The following is a 22,591-nucleotide window of genomic DNA, read 5'->3' as shown; positions in this document are numbered from 1 at the left end:
CCATCTGAAGCCAGGAGCCATGGGCTTCTTCCAGGTCTCCCACGTGGGTACAGGGTCCCAAGGGCTTCGGCCATCCTCCACTACTTCCCCAGGCATATTAGCGGGAAGCTGGATGGGAAGTGTAGCAGCTGAGACTTGAACCAGTGACCCTGTGGAATTCTGGTCCTGCAGGCCAGGGCTTTAACTTACTGCGCCACAGCACTGGTCCCTGTTTTGCAACTTTTTAAAAGAAGAAGCCATTGTGTAGGGGTTTTTACAAGATTTATGAAGCTCTATTTTAATGTTCCTAACCGAAAAGAATCTAAAGCATTTTTGTTTTTTAACCAATTTGGCCATTTCAGCTTTTTCCCACTGTAAAAATGCTACTCTGGGGTTCCGGTGCTGTGGTGCAGTGGGTTATTCCTCCGCCTGCAATGCCGGCATCCCATATGGGCACCGGTTTTAGTCCCGGCTGCTCCTCTTCCAATCCAGCTTTCTACTGTGGCCTGGGAAAGCAGAAGATTACCCAAGTGCTTGGGCCCCTGCACCCACACGGGAGACCCAGAGGAAGCTCCTGGTTCCTGGCTTCAGATCTGTGCAGCTCTGGCCGTTGTGGCGATTTGGGGAGTGAACTGGTAGAAGGAAGACATTTCTTTCTGTCTTTTCCTCTCATTGTAACTCTACCTCTCAAATAAATAAATAATTTTTTAAGATTTATTTTATTTATTTATTTGAAAGAGTTAGAGAGGTGGAGACAGAGAGAGGTCTTCCATCCAATATTTCATTTCTCAGATGGCCACAATGGCCGATCCGAAGCCCGGAGCTTCTTCCAGGTCTCCCACGTGAGTGCAGGGGCCCAAGGACTTGTGCCGTCTTCTACTGCTGTCCCAGGTCATAGCAGAGAGCTGGTTTGGAAGAGGAGCAGTAGATGCCAGCACTTCAGGCCAGGGCTTTAACCCGCTGTGCCACAGCACCTGCCTCAATAAAATCTTAAAAAAAAAATGCTACTCTGACCATCTTTTCCATACGTAATTAATTGCCTTCTTGTATGGTCATGAATTTTGTAGGATTTTGGGGGGTGTAATTTTTTGCAGTCAATTTTAGTAGATACTGTCAAATTGTCCTTAAAAGAAAAAATTTAAAGCCATATTATTTATACCAGACAACATATAACATGGTAGTTAATATCATTTTTTAAAAAGATTTATTTATTTATTTGAAAGGCAGAGTTACAGAAAGAGGAAAGAGAGATACAATGCTGGGATGCCAGCATTGTATGCAGCAGCTTAACCCGCTACGCCACAATGCCAGCCCTAAGTAGGTAATATTGAAACTGATACTGACTGGATTTCAGTCCTGCCTCCTTCTGTCCCAAATGATCTTGGCCAATTCCTTAACCTCTTAGTTCCCTCCTCTCTAAAACCGGGATAATAGCAACATCTAATTTTCTGGGGGGCTGGTGCCGTGGCTTAGTGGGTAAGCCTGCAGCGCTGGTGTCACATATGGGTGCTGGTTCGAGTCCTGGCTGCTCCACTTCTGATCCAACTTTCTGCTGTGGCCTGGAAGAGCCGTTGAGGATGGCCCAAATCCTTGGGCCCCTGTGTCCGCCAGGGAGACCCAGAGGAAGCTCCTGACTTCGGATCAGCCCAGCTCTGGCCGTTGCAGCCATTTGGGGAGTGAATCAGCAGATGGAAGACCTCTCTGCCTCTGCCTTTCTGTGGCTCTGCCTTTCAAATAAGTAAATAAATCCTTAAAAAAATAGTAATTGTAGAGTAGTTAGTAGCAAGGACTGGGTATAGTTTCTGTGAAGCACTTAGACCAGTGCCTGGTACAGCACAGAGTAGCAGCCTTTATTGTTATGTTTGTTCAGATCTTACAAGAAAAATATGTCTGTATTTTGTTACTATTTATCTGTGGAGCTTAGTGGGAATTTCTGAGAAATCTTAGAAAAGTATATTTTGTAGGAAATGTAATTTATAGGTAAGAAATTTCTACCCAGCTTTGTCCATTATGTACATCTTGCACTGTCCAAAAAGTCTTTGTAATGTGTTGATTCAGTTTCATTCTTTTTATTGCATAGCACTCCCACCAAAGGCATAGAGAACAAAGCTTTTGATCGCAATACTGAATCTCTCTTTGAAGAACTGTCTTCAGCTGGCTCCGGCCTAATTGGAGATGTGGATGAAGGTGCAGACTTACTAGGTATGATGGCTCATCTGAAGAAATATGATACTGGTATTAATAATATATTGTTTAATAGAGTTAATAGTCAATTACTTTAGAATGTCCTCAGCTGCCCCATGGGGTGGGGTAAGTGTACTTTTAGGTAATTATTGAAAACATGTCCTTTGAGATCATGAAAATTTTAAATGAAAACATCTGTGCTAATACAATGTATTGAATTCCTCTGTATTCTGAGAACAGGTACTGCTCACAAGGAACACAGTGATAAGTAATTGGGGGTAGGGTGTAGTTGTATGTATGGATGGATAGTTCCTTGCTTTAAAGTGTTTTTATTAAATTCTGTGGACTTTAGTTAGAAATCTATAACACTTGATTTCTCAGAGCTTTTATAAGCATTGTATTTTAGCTCTGTGGGAAATGTGATCACTTTAAAGCTTGTGGTGTTGGAGCACACATGGTCTGAAAAGAAGACACGATTTGGCTCTTCTACTACTTACCTGGTGACCTTTGACAAATAATCTTTATGGACCTTAGTTTCTGTGTGTTAAATGAAGGAGTTAGACTCTAGTTCAGAAGTCTACCAGCTGCAGCTGTGAACCAAATTCACCTGACTTCTTATTTGTAAATAAAGTTTTTTTGTCTTTTTTAAAAAAGATTATTTATTTGAAATGAGAGTTACAGAGAGAGAAGGAGAAGCAGAGAGAGAGAGGGAGAGAGGAAGAGAGAGGGAGAGAAAGAGAGGTCTTCCACCCATTGGTTCACTCCCCAGATGGCCACAATGGCCCGAGCTGTGCAGATCCAAAGCCAGGAGCCCCAGGAGCTTCTTCTGGGTCTCCCACATGGGTGCAGGGGCCCAAGGACTTGGGCCATCTTCCACTGCTTTCCCAGGCCATAACGGAGAGCTGGATCGGAAGTGGAGTAGCCAAGACTCAAACTGGTACCCATATGGGATGCCGGCACCGCAGGCTGCAGCTTTACCCACTACGCCACAGTGATGGCCCCTGTAAATAAAGTTTTAGTGGAACACAGCCTCCCCCATTTGCTTACTTGTCTGGTTTCTTTTCCCAACACAGAGTTGAACAATTTACGTCAGAGATCATATGGCCTGCAAAGCCCAAATGATTTACTGTCTGGCCCTTCATTAGAATAAGTTTGCTAACCACTGCTCTAAGTGATCTCTGAAGTTCTTTCCAGCAGTAATCACATGATTCTGATTCATGTGACTTAGCTTTGGAGTACTTTTCTTTTTAAGATTTATTTATCTACTTAATTGAAAGTCAGAATTAGAGAGAGAGAGGAATCAATCTTACATCTGCTGGTTGACTCCCTAAAATCCCTGAAGGCTGCAACAGCCAGGACTGGGCCAGGCTGAAGCCAGGAGCATCTTCTGAGTCTCCCACATGGGTTCAGGGTCCCAAGGACTTGGGCCATCTTGTGCTGTTTTCCCAGGTGCATTAGTGGAAAGCTGGATCAGAAGTGGAGCAACCAGGACTTGAACAGGCGCCCATATGGGATGCTGGCACTCACGTGGCAGCTTAATCTGCTGTACCACAGCGCCGGCTCCTGGTGTACCTTTCTTATAAATTTAAGACCGTATACAAATTGAGAACCGTAGAGATTTAAAAACCTGTACCTTTGTAATAGATACTAGGCTACACAAAAGTTTTACATCAGTGTAATTATAATACAAACCATACTGTTTTCAAAAGATGCTGTTCTCTAGAGTGGAATGACATTGCTTGCATTAATTTATGTTGAATTTATTGATTGCCAGTTATGTTCTTGACATTGTGACGTATTTTTTTAAAGATTTTATTTATTGATTTGAGAGGTAGAGTTACAAACAATGAGAGGGAGAGAGAGAAAGTCTTCCATTTGCTGGTTCACTCTCCAAATGGCTGCAGTTGCCAGAGCTGGGCCAATCTGGAGCCAGGAATCAGGAGCTTTCTCCAGGTCTCCCACACTAGTGCAAGGCCCCAAGCACTTGGGCCATTTTCTACTGCTTTCCCAGGCCATAGCTGAGAACTGGATCAGAAGAGGAACAGCCAGGACTAGAACTAGCGCCCATATGGCACCGCAGGCAGAGGATTAACCTACTGCACCACAGTGCTGGTCCCTGTGATGTATTTCTTAAAGGATACACAAGTTCTATCTAAATGTCAATCTAGTAAGAGAGGTTGAAAGTATGTAAATAGAACTGTCCCTACCCAGATACAGACAGACTTCTACCATTAATATCTCAATGAAACAGTGGAAGGAATTGGATGAATTATATTTCTGAAGGAGGGCTAGGAATAATTAATTCTTAGGTAATATTTCATTATTTTTTTTAAATTTTTTTATTTGAGAACAAAAGAGCCAGCCAGCCAGGGAGAGCTTCCATCCACTGGGTTGTTCCCCATATGCTCTCAGCCACTGAGGCTAGAGCCAGTGCCAGGAATTCCATCCAGATCTCTCATGTAGCAGGAACCCAGTTACTTGAGCCATTACTATCATCACTGCTTCCCAGGGTGTCCAGGAAGCTGGAGTCAGGAGGGAGATGGAACTGGGAATTGAACCTGGGCGCTCCAATGTGGGATTCAGAAGTCTTAACCACTGTGATAAATGCCTACTTCAAGAATGTTCCATTTTTTTATATGCTGTAATTTTACTTAACATCAAATTCTGCAAGAAAAGTTTTTAAGGTTTGATTGGTTTTATTTAAGAAACTGACAGAATTGAAAGGCAGTTGCCAAAAGTATTAATTACAATTTACATACACATATAGTTCACTCTTTTTCTGTGTATAGATTTTTGAGTTTTGAAAAAGGCAATGGTTCTGTAACCACCATCAAAACCAGTATGCATAATCCCCCCAGATTTCTGCATGCTGACTCTGTTAACCAGAATAAAGCTCTGTGTGTGCGTGTGTGTGTGTGTGTGTCTTTCCAATTTTATTTGAGAGACACACACAGAGAGCTCCCAACTACTGATTCACATCTCCCTCCCCCAAGATGCCTGCAGTGGCTAGAGCTGGACTGCACTGGACTGAAGCTGGGAACTCAATCTAGGTCTCCCAGATGGATGGCCTGAATCCAACTACTTGGGCCATTACTGATGCCTCCCAGTGTCTTGTTAGCAAGAAGCAAGTCATGAGCCAAAGCCAGAGTTGAGTAGTGAGCTAGAAGCACCATGGTGTGGGATGTGGGCATTGTAACTGGGGCCAAACACCCCCCTGCCCAGAGTCTGTGTCTTGTCTTCAGTATAGAAAAGAAGCTGAGGCGTCAGGTTCTGTCTTTAAATTAGTTATTATGCTTAATATTCTTTTAGAAAATTCTTGACTTAAAGGACTACAATTATTTTTCAGTGCTAATTTAATTCTTTATAAGAAAAGAAAGATTGGGGCTAGCAACCTTGAAAAAACCTCTGTCTCTGCCTCTCAAATAAATAAAACTTTAAAAAATTAAAAACAGAAATAGACTGTAACCCCTCTTTTGCATTTTTCAGATATTGACATATTTACCTCTAGAATGTTATAGATTAGATTGTCTTAATGTATAACCCTTAGTAACTTATCCCTACGTGAATACTTTTGGCCAAAGGTAATACATGAAATTTCTAAGGAGTGTATTTGTTCCTTAGCTTTTCTTCTGTGCATTTCAATGATGGCAATTGAGGTAATGCTAAGTGAAATTGTAGTTAAGCTAACAAAATTGTTCCCCAGGGTTCTCTAATTTCTTTTGGGTTAACTATTAAGTATACAGGCCACTTCTATAATTTATCATTCATTTAAAATAATTACTGTATTATCATAAATTCTTTTCTAAGATGTAAATTTCTTACAATCATATATAGATTCATATTTAGGTTACTTTTTTCTGATTTTAATAATTTATGGCAGGTATCCTCAGCAGCTGTCCTTTATCGTGGTTGGTGTTTCATCTGGTGACTTTGTTATTTTCAGTGACCTTTTTCTCCCTTCACTGTAGGCAATTACTTCCCATGACTGCATTCTACTCTTGAGATTTTCTTTCTCTTGATTATCTGATGTGTTTTTAACTTCATTATCTCTACTAAACTTCTTCCTATTGTCATTTAAGCATTTAAAAATAGTGCCTGCCTCTGACCCAGTATCTTCACCCCCTGCTACCTACTACTCACTCTCCTCCCGTGTCTGTGGATTGTTTGTGTCAAGCGTTGTTCTAGATACTTGTGATATGATATATCAGTGAACAAAAGAGACTTCTTGAAAGCGTGGCTACGTAAATTCGGCAAGACTTCCCCAATCCCTCCTTCTTCCCCATCCTGCTATAACCTGGTATTCTTCCCCACACTCACCTTACATCCTTCTTGTTCTGTAACCAGTGGTTCCTCTGAGGTTTTCATGTGACTTCTCTCTAGCGTTTGTCTTAAACACTGCCTTTGCTGGGTTTCTGTGACATCAGACTTGCCTGCATCCTTTTCTGCTTCTGATGATTTCTGTCCAGTTGTCTTAACAGGACCTGCTTCCTCTGTTCACCTTTCCAGTATCAGTGTTCCTGTTCTTAGCTTGTTCTGTGTTTGGGAAATCATATTTGCTCTTCTAATCTCTTGGCTTTCGTGGCTAACAATTACCCTAAGTTTAATTTCCCCAATCTTTTCTGAGTCCTAAACTGCCTACTATACACCCCTAAGGTGATTTCCTTTGCTGTCCCTAAAGCTCATCATCTTCCTTGCCCTGCCCCAAGGGTACTCTTGCACCAACATGTGCTGTTTCAGGGAATGAATAGCCTCACCGTCTGCTCAGTTGTCCACCCTAAACCTCTCACGTGTCCCCGCACAGCCAATCAACGCTGCTTGTTTGTTGCCTCGCCTTAATGAACGTTCATATTTATCTTTATTTTCTCTGCTTGAATAGCATTTTCTTCCAGGAATTCTGCCATGATCCCCTTATTAAAGCTTACTTATCCCAAAAATGTATTCCTATAACACACTGCCTTTTATTATGCCATTCTTCATAATTTACTGTCATTTTTAATGTACCTTTTTCTGAATAGACCAGAAACTCAAAGTGATCGGAACAACTGTCTTTTGCTGACTGTTACATCTGTAGCACTTAGCACAGCAACTAAGTGAATGGGATTACAAGATGGTTCTCTCTCTCTCTCTCTCTCTTTTTTTAAAGATTTATTTATTTATTTATTTTGAAAAAGTTGGAAAGCTCTTCCATCCACTGTTTTACTCCCCAGGAGGCCACAACAGCCAGGGCTGCACCGGGCCAAAGCCAGGAGCTTCATCTGGGACTCTTACATGGGTGCTAGGGGCCCAGACACTTGGACCATTTTCCTCTGCTTTCCCCAGGCTATTAGCAGGGAGCTGAATGAGAAGTGGAGCAGCAGGGACATGAACTGGTGCCCATATAGGATACCAGCATCACAGATGGTGGCTTTACCCACTATGCCACAACACTGGCCCCACAAAAAAATTCTAGCAGTTTTGTTTCAACTCTAAATCTGTGATTCCTCATCTTCTGAGATTAAAAATCCTTTCCAGAAAAATACATACACAGAAGTAGCGAAAATGGTACGTACATTCGCAAACGATTACCAGAAAACTCTGGAGCCCACCTGTGGACCAGGCTTGAGATTCACCACTAAAATTTGATAAGACTTCTAAGGTTTATTTTAAAACTGCAAGATTGCTTTTTTTGATTGCTTTTAATAAAATTTCCAAATATATTAGACCTAAGTTTATGCTTAGTTTAAGTCTTGAATAGAGATACAGTCATTTGAGTTGTATTCTTAACAGGTATACTAAGTTTTTGTTGATATATGTCAAAATGAAAATTTTGGATTATCCTGTTTATCATATATTAAATTTATCCACTATATTTTAAGAGTACTGTACGTTGAGAATGTGTAGATTTAAGTACACTTTAGAAACTTTATTATATAATACATTTCTCCTATAGTACATATTTCATTTTTTCCCTATTTGTAAGATTTACAGTTTGTTTAGTTAATGGGTTCTCTGAATCATTTCAGTTCCTTTGTCACCTTCTCATTTTAAAATAAATGTTTTAGTTCTTGTTTTCTGAAAACAATTTAATTGAGATTCTCATTCATTTTTCTCTTGGGCTGCTTACCCAGGGGAATATTCTGGTGTGTATGCTTTTAAATACTTTAATAGCATTGCTTTTTAAGCTAGGTGTTCTTGGCTGCCGTTCTCATCTAGTGCTTTATCATCATTTATTTCTGCTCAGCTTTATTTTTTTTGCTCTGAATATATACATTCAGCTTTTATGCGTATCTCAATGCTTGAAGAGTTCATAGCAAGCAGTTATTACACAGACTGTTTTCACCTAGTCCAATCTCTATTTCTTTCATCTCTATAGTTTTATTAGAGAGTTAACATAATGTTTAAAACAGATGTCTTGCAAAAAATCATTGTGGAATTTGGAATTTGGAAATTTGTATATTGTGACTTTTTTCAGTTTCTAGAGGATAGATGGATGGATGGATGATTAAATAAGCTACTATCTTTGATATTTAGTTCTTTCTGGTAGAAATGACCTGGTTTTTTGGAATATTCGCAAAAAAATACAGAGTATGAGTCCATGTGTAAGCACGAACTTTTTAGCATTTCTAGGTTGCTTTTTTTTTTTTTTTTAAAGATTTATTTATTTATTTGAGAGGCAGAGCTACAGATAGAGGAAGAGACAGAGAGATCCTCCATCCACTGTTTCACACCCCAAATTGCTGCAACTGCTGGAGTTGGGCCAATTCGAAGCCAGGAGCCAGGAGCTTAATCTGGGTCTCCCACATGGGTACAAGGGCCCAAGCACTTGGGCCATCTTCTACTGCTTTTCCAGGCCATAGCAGAGAGCTGGATCTAAAGAGGAGCCACTGGGACATGCACTGGTGCCTATATGGGACTCCGTTACTACAAGCAGAGGCTTAACCTACTGTGCCACCACACCAACCCCTTATTTTGTTTTAAGTAATTTAAAAGTACTTTGTAGCATTACGTTCTCTTTGAAAAGCAATATGATATTTGTGTGTGTGTGCACACACACACACATATATATACAGAGAAAGAGAGAATCGTTCATGCACTAGTTCACTTCCCCCAGATGTGGAAATGCAGCTGGGTCTGAGCTAGACTGAAGCCAGGATCCTGGAACTCCTTCCTCTTCTCCCACATGGGTAGCTAGGAGCTGACTACCCAGCTGATCTCCTTCTACTGCTTTTCTAGGTGTATTAGCAGGGAGCTAGATCAGAAGTGGAGCAGTCAGGACTCATAACTGACACCCATATGGGATACTGCACCACAATGCTGGTCCCACTTTTTCTTTTTTAAACAAATAGATGTATTGACTCTTTGGCCTTATGTAATCTTCTTTAGAAATATTTCCTTCCTGTTTACCTAGGTGATGACCTGGGCTGTGTTACGTCTTCCACTAGATGTGGTTCTCCACCAATAGTGCCACAATTTTTGAGACAAGTTAATAGTGGGAGTTCTTTTGTTTTGTGTTTTGATCAATGTCCTGTAATATTTCAATTCTTCAGTTTCTTATGAGAAACAAATTAAATAGCTTTCTTCTCCCTAAAGACCTCTACACTGGGTTTTTGCATTGAATGTGCCTATCTTAAAGTACTCATTAAAAAATATTAAGCACAGTTCTATAAAGTGATAGCTGAATATTATCATTTAATAGAAGGAACTTTGCAAAAATTTTGTGGTATTGATTTGGGGTTTTCAGTCTAATTCAGTTTTGTTGTGAGAAAAAAAATAGTATTTTTTAGATATATCAGAGAGCATCCTTATGAATAGAGTCATCTTTATTTCTGTCTTTTGCACATCATTATACATTAAATCATAACATTGTGATTCCAGATGTTTTTTCATATCATGCATAAAACTTTATAGATTAATAATCTATTTTCATGCTGTTTCTTACATGAAACGTTTCTTGTTCTTTGTTTTTGCTTTACATGGAATGCATGGGCTTTAAGACCATAATTTCTTTGGTAAGGTTTCATCTGCCTTGGGGGTTCTGTCTTTGGCCTTTTTTCTGCCTGAACTCTATAATAAGACCTAATTGTTTCCCCGAGTAATGCTACTTGTTAGAATATTTAGCAAAGAAGTCTTGATCCTTTTGGAATATTATCTATGAGAAATGAATCTAAACTAACAGATATAAAGAATTGGCCAAAAAGCCTCTCACTTTATTTTGTGATGAATAACTGTTTTATATTTTATAATCCATGTAACTATATATGTCAAATGAGATAGCAGACAAAATTATGGTATTTACTAAATGACAGGTAAAATTTATAAATTGAAATTTGTGACTATAACTTACTCTGGTATAAATATATATAATTTTTGATATTTATCTTCAAAGTCTTTTATCATTTTTCTTTTGATAGGAATGGGTCGTGAAGTTGAGAATCTTATATTAGAAAATACACAACTTTTGGAAACCAAGTAAGTATATACCACAAAAAATTGTTTTAAAGATTTTATTTACAGGCCAGCACTGTAGTGTAGCAGGTAAAGCAACCACCTGCAATGACAGCATCCCATGTAGGCACCGGCTCGAGTCCCAGCTGCTCCACTTCCAATCTCTACTATGGCCTGGGAAAGCGGTAGAAGATGGCCCAAGGCCTTGGGCCCCTACACTCATGTGAGAGACCTAGAAGAAGCTCCTGGCTCCTGGCTTTGGATCGACCCGGCCCCAGCTATTGCAGCCATTTAGGGAGCGAACCAGCAGATGGAAGACTTCTCTCTCTCTGTCTCTGCCTCTGCCTCTGCCTCTCTGTAACTCTGCTTTTCAAATAAATAAATAAATCTTTTCAAAAAGTATTTATTTGAGAGGTAGAGTTACAGAAAAAGAGAGGGAGAGACAGAAAGAAAGGTTTTGTACCTTTTGGTTCACTCCCCAAATGACTGAACAGCCAGAGCCAGGCCAATCTGAAGCCAGGAGCCATGAGCTTTTTCCAGGTCTCCCACACAAGTGCAGGGGCCCAAGCACTTGGGCCATCTTCACTCTCTTCCCATACCAGAGAACTCTATCGGAAGAGGAGCAGTGGGGACATGAACCGCCGCCCATATGGGATGCCGGTGCCACAGGCAGAGGCTTAGCCTACCATGCCACAGCACCGGCCCCTGTGTATACAAAATTTTAACAAGGAACAAAAGATACCAGACTTTCTTTTTGTCCAAATCAATACACTTCATCAATTTGACATAGAATTAATGCAGTTCCCCTTCTCTACAGATATACACACACATGCACACACACAGAAATAGGTAGTGGGACCTGCATGGCCCTGATGAATAAGTTTCATTCCTCTATGAAGAGACAGTTTCCATGTGTTAATTCACTCCCCAAATACCTGCAACAGCCTAGGTGCTGGGTCTGGGGTTGGAGCCTGGGGCTGGGAACTCAGTCCAGGTCTCCCATATAGATGCAAGGACCCAATTACTTGAGCTATCACTTGTTGCCTCTCAGGTTCTGCATTGGCAGGAAGCTGAGGCTGGAGCTGGGAATCAAACCCAGGCACTCCAGTTTGGGATATGATTGTGACCATTAGGTCAAATGCCTGCCCCTGTGATTTTAATATTCTAATTGTGTCATATGTTTTTTTAAAGATTTTATCTATTTATTTGAAAGAGTTACAGAGAGAGGGAGAGACAGAAAGGTCTTCCATCCGCTGGTTCACTCCCCAGATGATTACAACGGCTGGAGCTGGATCTGAAGCTAGGAGCCAGGAGCTTATTCTGGGTCTCCCATGTGGGTCAGGGACCCAGGTGCTTGTACCATCTTTTGCTGCTTTTCCAGGCTACAGCAGAGAACTGGATTGGAAGAAGAGCAGCCAGGACTAGAACTGGCACCCATATGGAATGCCGGCGCTGCACCAGCTCTTCATATGCTTTCTTGCTTTCCATGCTCCCATCTTCCGCCCCCCCCCCCCCAACCCACTCCCACCAGCAGATCTGTCTGCTTTCTTAGCTCTTCTCCTGGAGTTTAAAATATATATAAAATATAGATAAAATTTAAATTTACTTATTTGAAAGGAAAAATGACCGAGAGAGAGAAAGACAGATCTTCCATCCACTGGTTCACTCCCCAAATGCCTGCAACAACCAGGGCTGGGCCAGGCTGAAGCCAGGAGACAGGAACTCATCTGCATCTCCCATATGGGTGACAAGGACTCAAGTTCTTGGGTCATCCTCTGCTGCCTCCCACGCACATTAGCTGGAAGCTGGATCAGAAGATAGAGGCAGGACTTGATCCCAGTCGCTCTGATATGGGATCCGGGCATCCCAAGCAATGGCTTAATCTGCACCACAGTACCTGCCCCTCTACACACATGTTTTGGTCTGTAATTGCCACAGAGCTTTCCTCTGTAGTTGCACATTCTTGGGTACAATTTGGGACACTTAGGCCCTTAAGCACACTGAAGTCTTGTTTAGTGGGACTGGTCCTCAGTCATTTGAAAAGCAGTGTTTGTCCCTTTGTCAATTTGCTGTGTCAGAGCAACTTTGTAGCATCTTTGGGTATCCAAGACAGCATACAGCTATAGTGAGCTCCTATGTCCACTATCCTCAATGGAAGCACATCTTGAATTTTTTTCTTTTTCTTTTTTAAGATTTATTTTACTTGAAAGGCAGAGTTACAAAGATAGGTAGGGACAGAGAGAGAGAGAGAGAGGGAGAGAGAGGTCTTCCATCCACTGGTTCACTCCTCAAATGGCCACAACAACCGGTGCTGGGCCAGGCTGAAGCCAGGTGCCAGGAGCTTCTTCTAGGTCTCCCACGTGGGTGCAGGGGCCCAAGGACTTGGGCCATCTTTTACTGCTTTTCCAGGCTATAGCAGAGAGCTGGATCAGAAGTGGAGCAGCCATGACTTGAACCAGTATCCATATGGGATGCTGACGCTGCAGGCCATGGCTTTAACCTGTTATGCCACAGTGCCAGCCTCAGATTTTTTAAACAGTTTAGACTGCTTTCATTAATTATTAATGGTAATTTTATTTTACTGATTGGATACTATCTTTTCATGTCTTACTAACCTAATCTGTTGTATGACTACTATTTTTTAATAGTCTGACTATTAATTATCAGTCTGTTTTGTTTTATCCATTTTTCATTAGTTCAGTGGGAAGGGTAAAAATATTGCTCTTCACTCTGCATCTTTTTATCTACAAACAGTGATCAGGTAGAATGTCGAAATATTCAGTTATTGAGCTGTGATTGTATTTAGTCTGTAAATGAATAAGCTGAAAGAGGACATATTTATTAGTAACGATGCACTTGAAATATGTGTTTCTTAGAAATGCTTTGAATGTAGTGAAGAACGACTTGATAGCAAAAGTGGATGAACTGACCTGTGAGAAGGATGTGCTGCAGGGGGAGCTGGAGGCTGTGCAGCAAGCCAAGCTGAAGCTGGAGGAGAAGAACAAGGAGCTGGAGGAGGAGCTTAGGAAGTAAGTCCTGAAGCCATTGTGGCTGCCAGCGTGCACTCCCCGAGGCTGAGCCCGCCCCCCTCCAGGTAGGAAGGGCCAGCAGCTACCTGGGAGAGGGCAGAGTGCCCCAGAGCTGGCCTCTGCCCTGAGCACACCCCTCCACTCCACCAGTTTCTCACTCAGATGTTATCATTGCTGGTGTCTGTAAATGATGTGGAAAGAACAAGAGCTAGTCAGACACCTTCATTTTGATAATGAAGAAACCAGAAACATTAATTATTTTCCTTCACCCAGCTTTCTTTAATGTTTGTTTTCTGAAAGCAGTACCAAAATAACGTTTCTCCAAATTGAAGGCTGTCAGATACCCTGTTTGGCAAAAGAAGGAACAAATCCTTTAGTGACAGTTAAAATTGTTGACTTTCTCTTTTGTTTTTTGAATAGATGAACTCAGTTAAAATAACTTTTTGTTTTGTTTTGTTTTTCTCTAGAGCTCGTGCAGAAGCTGAAGATGCAAGGCGAAAAGCAAAAGATGATGACGACGTAGGTTTACAATTTTGAACTTTTTCTTTACCACATTTTTATAGTTGAGAAAAATCTTGCAGATTAAGTTTTGGATAAGTATTATAAGATTTTATTTATTTATTTATTTAGAATTATATTATCCTGCCCTTTTCATGCTTAATGTTTTGTTTTGTTTTTGCATGTCACACGTTATGATTTTACCTTGCTTGGATGCTGGCTATCTCTGCATTCCTATCAGTGTTCTTTTTTTAGAAGATATATTTTTTATTTGAAAGTTAGAATTAATAGGGAGAGAAGGAGAGACAAAGAGAGATCTTCCATCTGCTGGTTCACTCCCCAGATGGCCACAGTGGGTAGAGCTGGGCCAAGCTGAAGCCCAGAACCAGGAGCTTCATTCTGGTCTCCCACATGATTGGCAGGGGCCCAGATACTTGGACTGTCTTCCACTGCTTTTCCCATTTTCCCAGGCCATCAGCAGGAAGCTGGATTGGAAGTTGAGCAGCCAGTACAGGAACCAGTACCATAAGGGATCCCAGTGTTAGAGGTGGTTGCTTTATCCACTGTGCCACAACACCAACCCCTTATAAAGACTTTAAAATCAGTTGATGTGTCTGTGGTCATGAATGTGATAGCTCATGTGTCCACAGGATACTCAGATACTAAGCTTTCTCTCTACATGCAGTGTACTCATTTTTCCTCTGTGGCTGTGGCACTGTAGTTCAACCTGTGTTTGCATGTTCAAGTTCAAGGGTCAGCTGGGGCATTTGGGACTTCTTTTGTTTTTGTTTGTTTTGTATCAAATTTTGACTTAGAAATATGAAAGTTTAGGGGCTGGCGCTGTGGTGCAGCAGATTAAAGCCCCTGCCTGCAGTGCCAGCATCTCATATGGGTGCTGGTTCAAGTCCTGACTGCTCCACTTCCAATCCAGCTCCTTGCTAATATGCCTGGGAAAGCAGCGGAGGATGGCCGGCCCCTGCACTCATGTGGGAAACCTGGAAGGAGCTCCTGGCTCCTGATTTCATATTGGCTCAGCTCCAGCCGTTGCAGCCATCTGCGGAGTGAACCAGCAGATGGAAGACCTCTCTCTCTGTCATTCAAATAAATAATAAAATAAATCTTAAAAAAAAGAAATATGAAAGTATAATAGTAAAATTGTTTAATATTTAACATGAAAAGATAAAGTTTAGAATTTCAGAATTAGCTAATTAGTTCACATTGATGCCAATATACATAAATACAAAGGAACAAAAATGAGCTTCTTGCTGACATTGGTGGTATACTGGTAATTCTGTGGGTAGCTAGAATCATTTTTTAAAAAAGATTTATTTATTTATTTGAAAGAGTTACAGAAAAGAAGGGAGGGAGGGAGGGAGAGAAAGAGAGAGATCGATCTTCTATCCCAGGCACATTAGCAGAGAACTGGATAGGAAGTGGAGCAGCCAGGACTCGAACCAGTGGGATGCTGATGCTACAGGTGGCGGCTTTACCTGCTTTGCCATAGCCCCTGCCCTTGGAATCATTCTTATACCAGGCATTTACAGGTCAAAGGTCATACTTGAGATACAAGTGTGTCCCAGACAGAATGATCATTTGGTGCCACTTCAGTCACTGTTACTTTGTTTTTAAATTTCTGAAAAATGTATATATTTTTGATGCAGACAGATGGTAGCTTACTGAATATCCACATGACCAGAAGTGGGCAGAGGTCGAAGCAGGAGCCAAAACTCAACCTAGGCCTCCCATTTGGGTGGCAAGGACCCCATCATTTGAGCCATCACCCCCGCCTCCTGGAGTCTGTATTAGCTAGCAGGCAGCTGGAGTCAGGAGCTGGAGGCACGTATCAAACCCAGGCACTCCGATATGGGATGTGGCGTTCTAACTGGTGTATTAACCACGAGGCCAAATGCCCAGTCCTCTTGGTGTTTTTAATATAATATTGAATACCAAAAATATATATGCAAGTCAGAGAACCAAAAAAAAAAAAAAAAAAAAATCAACATTATGAACCTACCACCCAAACTAAGAACTAGAATGTTACTAAACATTGAAATTACTCTGTGCTCCTCCCCTCCAGAAGAGACTGTATGATTCTGTTTATTGTTTGCCTAAATTTAAAAAAATACTTCTGCTATACCACATATATATATGTATTCCTATAACATGATTTAGTTTTCATTGTCTTGGTGTTTCATACCATGTTTAGTTTTAGAGACTTCCTTCTTTTTTTTTTTTTAAATAATTTTTTAAAGAATTATTTTATTTATTTGAAAGACAGAGTTACAGAGAGAGGTAGAGCCAGAGAGAGAGGTCTTTCATTCTGCTGGTTCACTTCCCAAATGACCGCAACAGCCAGAGCTGAGCTGATCCGAAGCCAGGAACCAGGAGCTTTTTCTGGGTCTCCCACGCGGGTGCAGGGGCCCAAGGACTTGGGCCATCTTTTACTGCTTTCCTAGGCCATAGCAGAGAGCTGGATTGGAAGTGGAGCAGCCGGGACTCAAACTGGTACCCATATGGGATGCCAGTGCTGCAGGCTGGGGCTTTAACCCACTGCACCACAGCGCCAGCCCCGAGTCTTACTTCTTTTACTCTATGTATTTTTGAGACTCACCTCTGTTTACTACAGTACTGTAGTTTATTCATGTTCACTGTGTTATAAAATCCAATTAAGGTGCTGGATTCTGTCCCGGTTGCTCCTCTTCCAGGCCAGCTCTCTGCTGTGGCCCGGGAGTGCAGTGGAGGATGGCCCAGGTCCTTGGGCCCTGACCCACATGGGAGACCAGGAGGAAGCACCTGGCTCCTGGCTTTGGATCGGCACAGCACACCGGCCGCAACGCGCCGGCTGTGGCAGCCACTTGGGGGGTGAACCAGCGGAAAAAAGGAGGACCTTTCTTTCTGTCTCTCTCTCACTGTCTAACTCTGCCTGTCAAATAAATAAATAAATAAAAATAAATAAATAAAATCCAATTATATGAGTAGTCTAATTTTTCTATTTTCCTATGAAGAATATTTAGCTGGTGCTCAGGTTTTTACCACCACAAATGATGCTATGGTTACAAAATTGTAATATAAGTCTCCTGGTTTATAGGAGCAAAAGCTTTTCCAGGATTTATATCAAGTGGTGGAATTGCTATGTTGAAAATTCAGGGTCCTTTTTTAATTGTTCTTTAGCTTTTAGTTAAAGGAGAGGCTGAGTTCTGTGACAAGAAGACTGCTGATAGCTAGTCCCAGCCTCTCTATTGCTGTCCCAAGCTTTTCAGTTGTGATCCAAAATGTGCTTACTCCATTCAGCTAGGCAAAAGTCCTACAGTTAAACTCATCTTCTTCTCCAGAAGAGAGGTAAATTAGCAGCAGAGAGAAGCTGACTTACAGCTGCCTCCTTGTTCATATTTCTATTTATTTTTTAAAAATTTTTTAAATTTAGTTTTTTTGTATTTTTTAAAGATTTATATATTCTTTATTTTGAAAGTCAGAGTTACAGAGAAAGAGGGAGAGATAGGCAGAAGAGATTTTCCATCTGCTTCTTCACTCCCCAGATGGCTGCAATGGCTAGCACTAGGCCAGGCCAAGAGGCAGGAGCTTCATCTGTGTCTTCCACATGGCGGCCCAAGCACTTGGACCATCTTCCTCTGTTTTTCCCAGGCCATTAGCAGGAACTGGATTGGAAGTAGAGGAACTGGGACACAAACTGATGCCCATATGAGATGCTGGCATTTCAGGCAAAGGCTTTACCTGCTATGCCACTGCACAAGCCCCCTCTTCATTTTTTTTTAAAGATTTATTTATTTGCTTTATTTATTTATTTTTATTTGACAGAGTTAGACAGTGAGAGAGACAGACAGAAAGGTCTTCCTTCCATTGGTTCAGCCCAAAATGGCCGCTACGGCCGGAACTACGCTGATCCGAAGCCAGGAGCCAGGTGCTTCCTCCTGGTCTCCCATGTGGGTGCAGGCGCCCAAGCACTTGGGCCATTCTCCACTGCTTTCCCAGACCACAGCAGAGAGCTGGACTGGAAGAGAAGCAACCAGGACTAGAATCCAGCGCCCATATGGGATGCCGGTGCCACAGGTGGAGGATTAACCAAGTGAGCCATGGCGCCAGCCCGCTTTGTTATCTTTTTAAATAAAATATGTATGTATTTATTTATTTGAAAGGCAGAGTTACAGACAAAGAAAGAGAGGGAGAGACAGAGATTATCTTTCATCCACTAGTTCACTCCCCCAATGGCCACAATGGCTAGAGCTGGGCTGATCTGAAGCCAGGAGCCAGGAGCTTCTTCTGGATCTCCCATGTGGGTGCAGGGGCCAACCTGTTGCCAGGCAGACTCTGTTGCCAAGTGGTTTTTGAAGCCATTCCTGAGTAACTGACGCTGGCTTGCCAGTGGCCATCTTGGCATGGCCTTCTCAATCCACCACACTGGGTCACTTCCCAAATGGTTGCAATAGCCAGGGTTGGGCCAGGCCAAAGCCAAGAGCCTGGATTCTGTTTGGGTCTCCCATGTGGGTTCAGGGGCCCAAGCACTTGGATTATTTTCCTTCACTTTCCCAGGCATGTTTATAAGGAGATGGATCAGAAGTGGAGCAGCGAGGACCCAAACCAGTGCCCCTATGGGATGCCAGCATTGTGAGCAACAACAACCCACTGCACCACAACCCTGGCCCCACTTAACATTCTGTATTCTAAGAATAATTCTTTTTTTTTTTTTTTTTTTTTTTTTTTTTGACAGGCAGTGTGGACAGTGAGAGAGAGAGACAGAGAGAAAGGTCTTCCTTTTGCCGTTGGTTCACCCTCCAATGGCCGCTGTGGTAGCGTGCTGCGGCCGGCGCACCGCGCTGATCCGATGGCAGGAGCCAGGTGCTTATCCTGGTCTCCCATGGGGTGCAGGGCCCAAGCACTTGGGCCATCCTCCACTGCACTCCCTGGCCACAGCAGAGAGCTGGCCTGGAAGAGGGGCAACCGGGACAGGATCGGTGCCCCGACCGGGACTAGAACCCGGTGTGCCGGCGCCGCAAGGCGGAGGATTAGCCTAGTGAGCCGCGGCGCCAGCCAATTCTAAGAATAATTCTGGTTAAAACAGTGGTCCCATCTTGTTGTATTTCTGTTGGTATTTAGTGTTGTTATTTTTAGTTGGATACCTTGTTATCCCTTTATGCTGACTTTGGGTGTATATGTGAGTTGTCAGTTTAAGATAATTATTCTGGGACAAGCATTTGATATAGCATTTAAGATGCCACTTGGGACAACTGTATACTATATCAGAGTGTCTGGATTCAAGTCCCAAGCTGTGTGCTCAATTCCAGCTTCCTGTCCTAATTTGCACCCTGGGAGGCAGCAGGTAATGGCTGAAATACTTTTGCCTCTCCCACCTGTGTGGAAGCTCTGTATTGTGTTCACAGCTCCCAGCTTCCCTGGCTCAGTCCTGGCTACTAGAGGAATCTGAGAAGTGAAACAGAGGATGGGAGATCTCTCTCTTTCTGTTTCTCCCCGCCCCCAAACCCTGTGTGTCTGTGTATGTGTGTCTGTCTATCTTTGGCTGTCAAATAAAAAATTGAAGGGAAGTGAAGCTTGTTTGAAATAAGCTTCTAGGTATTTTCTGAATGACAAATGTTATAGAATATGAATTTAAAATAATGTTAGGGCAACATTTCCAAGTGAAACTTACAAGAACATATTAGGGGGCCAGTGCTGTGGCTTAATGGGTAAAGCTGCCACCTGCAGTACTGGCATCCCATATGGTCGCTAGTTCGAATTTCGACTGTTCCACTTCTGATTCAGCTCTCTGCTATGTCCGGGGAAAGCAGTAAAAGATGGCCCAAGTGCTTGGGCTCCTGCACCTGCATAGAAGACCCGGGAAAAAGCTCCTGGTTCCTGGCCTCAGATTGGCCCAGCTCCAGCCATTTGGGAAGTGAACCAGCAGATGGAAGATCTCTCTCTCTGCCTCTGCCTCTCTGTAATTCTGCTTTTCAAATAAATAAATATTTTTTTTTTAAAAGAGCATATTAAATCCATGTAGTTAACGTTTTAATTTTAGTTCAAGTTGTGTATTATTCTTTATGTTTATTTTATAATATGTTCAAATATTTGTATTTATACTCAGAAACAGAATAAAACCTTTTTTTTAAGTGATTAATTACAAATTGTGGTTAAGAGTTTAAAGATTTTATGTAAGTCTGAGATTAGCACCAAAATGTCTCTGCGTATAAGCTCCAGAGTGACCTGTCATCTTTCTGTCATTAGAGTGATATTCCCACAGCCCAGAGGAAGAGGTTTACTCGAGTAGAAATGGCCCGAGTTCTTATGGAGAGAAACCAGTATAAAGAGAGGTTGATGGAGCTTCAAGAAGCTGTTCGATGGACAGAGATGATTCGGTTAGTAAAAGTACTCCAGTGTTTTCCTACTCTTGTTTCATGGGTTTGAATATTCCTTCATTCAGAACCAGCATCTCGCCTTGGAAGGTCCAAGCCCTTTTCTGTGTTTACTAGGAGAGATTTTCTAAAGTCACACTTGAAGTTAGTAACATAACATGTTAAAAATGGGTGTTTTGGTCCAGTATGTAATCTTGGAGGATGTTCCCGTGACCTCTACAAAACCCTTGTTATTACTTAGGAATGAATGAGGGTCATTTTTCAGAATATATAAATTGATGTTACTTGTGCAGTGTGAACAAAGGTAAAAATTTTATAGGCAACCTAGGGAAATAAAACCTTTTTACTCAATGTCTTCCTGTGAAATACTCTTGCTTGATTTTTTTCTGACTTTGACTTTTTTATTAAATATACTTTTCATTAATGTCTTTGAATCAGTTGGATCTTAAATCTTACGTAATGCTGCCAACTAATGGTTGTGTTGTCAGTAACAGCCTTCCTTCCTTTAATTTAGAAAGAGCTCATAGTTTATCCCTTACCAAGGTCATACTAGGATGAAGTATTGTGTATAACACATTTTGTAGTTGCTATACTTGTAACTGCTATAGCTGCTGAGAAGGGAGTGTTGTAATCTTTATTTATTGGGCAAGAAAACTTGGAGTATGTTCTTAACTGCAAGATTTAATGGATGTTAATACTAAGTTTAATTGGTATTAAATACTTTAAAAACAAAGTATATAGACAGGCTCCACTTTTCATCGCTGGTGTTTTTTAATTTACTTTTTAAAAAATTTTATTTAAGTTGTATAAGTTTCATGTATTTCATATATATAGAATTTAGGGGGTACATTATATACAGACTTAGGGTATACTAGTGACATTTTTCTTCTTCCCACTCACACTCAAGCCTTTCTTCCTCCTCCTCCCTCTCCTATCCAACTCCTAATTTTTTTTTATTTTTTATTTTTTTTTTGGACAGGCAGAGTGGATAGTGAGAGAGAGAGAGAAACAGAGAGAAAGGTCTTCCTTTTTGCCATTGGTTCACCCTCCAATGGCTGCTGCGGCTGGCGCATCACACTGATCCAAAGCCAGGAGCCAGGTGCTTCTCCTGGTCTCCCGTGCGGGTGCAGGGCCCAAAGACTTGGGCCATCCTCCACTGCCTTCCCGGGCCATAGCAGAGAGCTAGCCTGGAAGAGGAGCAACCAGGATAGAATCCGGCACCCCAACCGGGACTAGAACCCAGTGTGCCGGCGCCGCAAGGCGGTCCAACTCCTAATTTTTACAAAGATCTATTTTTAATTTACTTAATGATCGTAAGATTAACCCTGTACTAAGTAAAGGGTTCAACAAATACTATGAGAGAAAAAACACTGTTCCTCAACAGAAGAGACAGGGGCTATACACAGTCATCAGATCTCAAAATGTCTAATTAACTCCAATATATTACATTTTAGGTACTCTAATAGTTACTCCTGACCACAGAAAACATATGATATCCATCTTTTTTGGACTGACTTATTTCATTAAGTATAATGGTTTCCAGTTGTATCATTTTGTCGCAAAACACAGGACTTCATTTTTTTTACAGCTGAGTAGTACTCCATAGTGTATAATACCATAATTTATTTATCTAATTATCAGTTGATGGATATCTGCTTTGATTCCATAACTTAGCAATTGTGAATTGACCTGCAGTGAACATGGGCATACACATAACTTTCATATGCTGATTTCTTTTGGTTTGGGTAATTTCCAAGGAATGGGATAGATAGATCATATGGTATGTCTGTATTCAAATTTCTGAGGTATCTTCATACTGTCTTTCACAGTGGCTGGACCAGTCTATATTCCCACCAACAGTGGATTAGGGTACCGTTTTCCCCACATCCTTGCCAGTATTTGTTGATTTCTGTTTGAGAGCCATTTTCTAACTGGGGTAAGGTGAAACCTCATTGTGGTTTTGATTTGCATTTCCCAGATGACTAGTGATCCAGAGTGCTTTTTCAAGTGTCTGTTGCCATTTGGATTTCCTGTCTTGAAAAATGCCTGTTCAAGTCCTTTGGCCATTTCTTAACTGGATTGTTTGTTTTGTTGTTGTTGTTGAATTTCTTG

The 22,591-nt window shown here is 41.6% G+C and overlaps 1 protein-coding gene across 4 annotated transcripts in view; it reads left to right on the top strand.

The window, feature by feature from the left end:
* Nucleotides 1-22,591, top strand: part of SPAG9 (sperm associated antigen 9) — a 168,943-nt gene that overhangs the window by 106,775 nt on the left and 39,577 nt on the right. For all 4 annotated transcript variants that reach the window (XM_062175018.1, XM_062175017.1, XM_062175015.1 and 1 more), the window contains 5 exons: nt 2,060-2,181; nt 10,554-10,611; nt 13,464-13,616; nt 14,084-14,135; nt 20,352-20,482. In XM_062175018.1, coding sequence (XP_062031002.1) covers nt 2,060-2,181; nt 10,554-10,611; nt 13,464-13,616; nt 14,084-14,135; nt 20,352-20,482 — 516 coding nt within the window. The remainder of the gene's footprint in view (nt 1-2,059; nt 2,182-10,553; nt 10,612-13,463; nt 13,617-14,083; nt 14,136-20,351; nt 20,483-22,591) is intronic.

This window comes from Lepus europaeus, chromosome 18, assembly GCF_033115175.1.
Source record: "Lepus europaeus isolate LE1 chromosome 18, mLepTim1.pri, whole genome shotgun sequence".
NCBI lineage: Eukaryota > Metazoa > Chordata > Mammalia > Lagomorpha > Leporidae > Lepus > Lepus europaeus.
This window is presented reverse-complemented; position numbering and strand designations above follow the sequence as displayed.